At 49.2% G+C, this 1,650-nt stretch overlaps 1 protein-coding gene across 1 annotated transcript; it reads right to left on the reverse strand.

Moving 5' to 3' along the window:
- Positions 1 to 300: 300 nt before the first annotated feature.
- On the reverse strand, positions 301 to 929 carry LOC106819191 (CDP-diacylglycerol--glycerol-3-phosphate 3-phosphatidyltransferase, mitochondrial-like; the record flags this gene model as incomplete). The annotated part of the gene is made up of 2 exons (XM_014823843.1): positions 301 to 375; positions 712 to 929. Coding segments are annotated over 2 exons (293 nt in total), but the record flags the coding sequence as incomplete, so codon positions are not given.
- Positions 930 to 1,650: the final 721 nt, after the last annotated feature.

The raw sequence follows: 1,650 nt of genomic DNA on the forward strand, positions 1-1,650 counted from the left end.
AGAGAAGAAAGAGAAGGCGAGAGAGAGAGAGAGAGAGAGAGAAGAAAGAGAAAGCGTGCGCGCGAGAGAGAGAGGTACATGGACAGGTACATGGACAGGTACATGGACAGGTACGTTGACAGGTACATGGACAGGTACATGGACAAGTACGTGGACAGGTACGTGGACAGGTACGTGGACAGGTACATGAACAGGTACATGGACAGGTACGTGGCCAGGTAGGTACATGGACAGGTACATGGACAGGTACATGGACAGGTACATGGACAGGTAGGTACATGGACAGGTACATGGACTCACCCGCTCATGACTACTGCATCATCAAACAGGTAGATCTTCATATGCTGCAGACCCACGGTCTCACTGAACTTGCCTCTGAAATCCACGACCAGTGATTAAAGACTAATCAACTATCAATCAATCAATCAATCAATCAATCAATCAATCAATCAATCAATTACTCACTCAGTGTTACCCAGTGTCTCCTCTCCTCGGGTGTACAATGATACGACCTCTAGAGAACGAACCCCTGTCTATAAAGGACATTTCTATGATTCCCTTCCAGTGACCTTTTATATACACGGCACGGACTAATATTCTTGTTCGCTTATAAGGTATATTATATATATATATATATATATATATATATATATATATATACATATATAAGGTACATCCACAGCTCCAACATTCTCATACTCGTGTTCTTACCTGAGGAGGAACTTGTACATGCCGCGCAGGTCGGGCGTGTGGTACAGCGCCACCTGGACGCTGTCGGCGAAATCTCTCAGCAGCGGCAGGAGCATCGTCCGCGACGACTTGCCGCCGTGGTCTTCCCGCGACCCTCGCGTGTAGTCCAGCAGCATGCGAACCTGCAGAGGTTCGGGTCCCCGTGAAGACTGCTCCAGGGCCTCGTACACGCAGTCTACCTGGGAACATACAGTCAGTCACCCGTGACCATCCAGGTCTCGACTCGTCTGTCCCGCGGGTGACCGGACAAGCGGTTACAGTTCTAAAGACGGTGCGCGGCACCGAAGTAACGTAAGAAGTTGAGGTTTTCGCGCGGATGTGTGAAGCACGTATACAGACATGCTCAGCTTTGACTGACCTGGCATACACCCAATCACCGAGCTGCGGGAACGTTCTAAAGACGGTGTTCGGCACCGAAGTAACGGAAAGCCGAGATTTTGGACGCGCGTAGCACGCATAGAAACATGCTCAGCTTGACCAGACCAGGCAACGATATTCGAGCATAAGGGGAGGAGGGAGAGCGTGGTTACAACGCTCAGACACATTAAGTGTGGCTGAAGGGGTCGTTGTCGTATATGTAGCCGAGTGTAGTACCCGAGGTGTCGGCGAGTACGCCTACGCCTACTCCCTACCCCTAACCCTAACCCTAACACTCTAACCATATCAAATAGTTACCTCGGGTACATATTATGATATTATACGCCATTATACGACAACAACCCTTCGTGCTTAAGTGTGTGTCGCACTTCCTGACATGCCCATAAACTCATGTCAAACGGAATCAGGACGCTTTGACGAAAATTTGGGAATTTTTCGAAAATTTTGATTCCCCCGACGCGAAGCCGACGAGCGAAACAAGAGATCATCCGCTTTCGCAGCGAATTTCGCGTCTGCGTTAAA

The sequence above is a fragment of the Priapulus caudatus genome, unplaced genomic scaffold (assembly GCF_000485595.1).
Source record: "Priapulus caudatus unplaced genomic scaffold, Priapulus_caudatus-5.0.1 Scaffold2948, whole genome shotgun sequence".
NCBI lineage: Eukaryota > Metazoa > Priapulida > Priapulimorpha > Priapulimorphida > Priapulidae > Priapulus > Priapulus caudatus.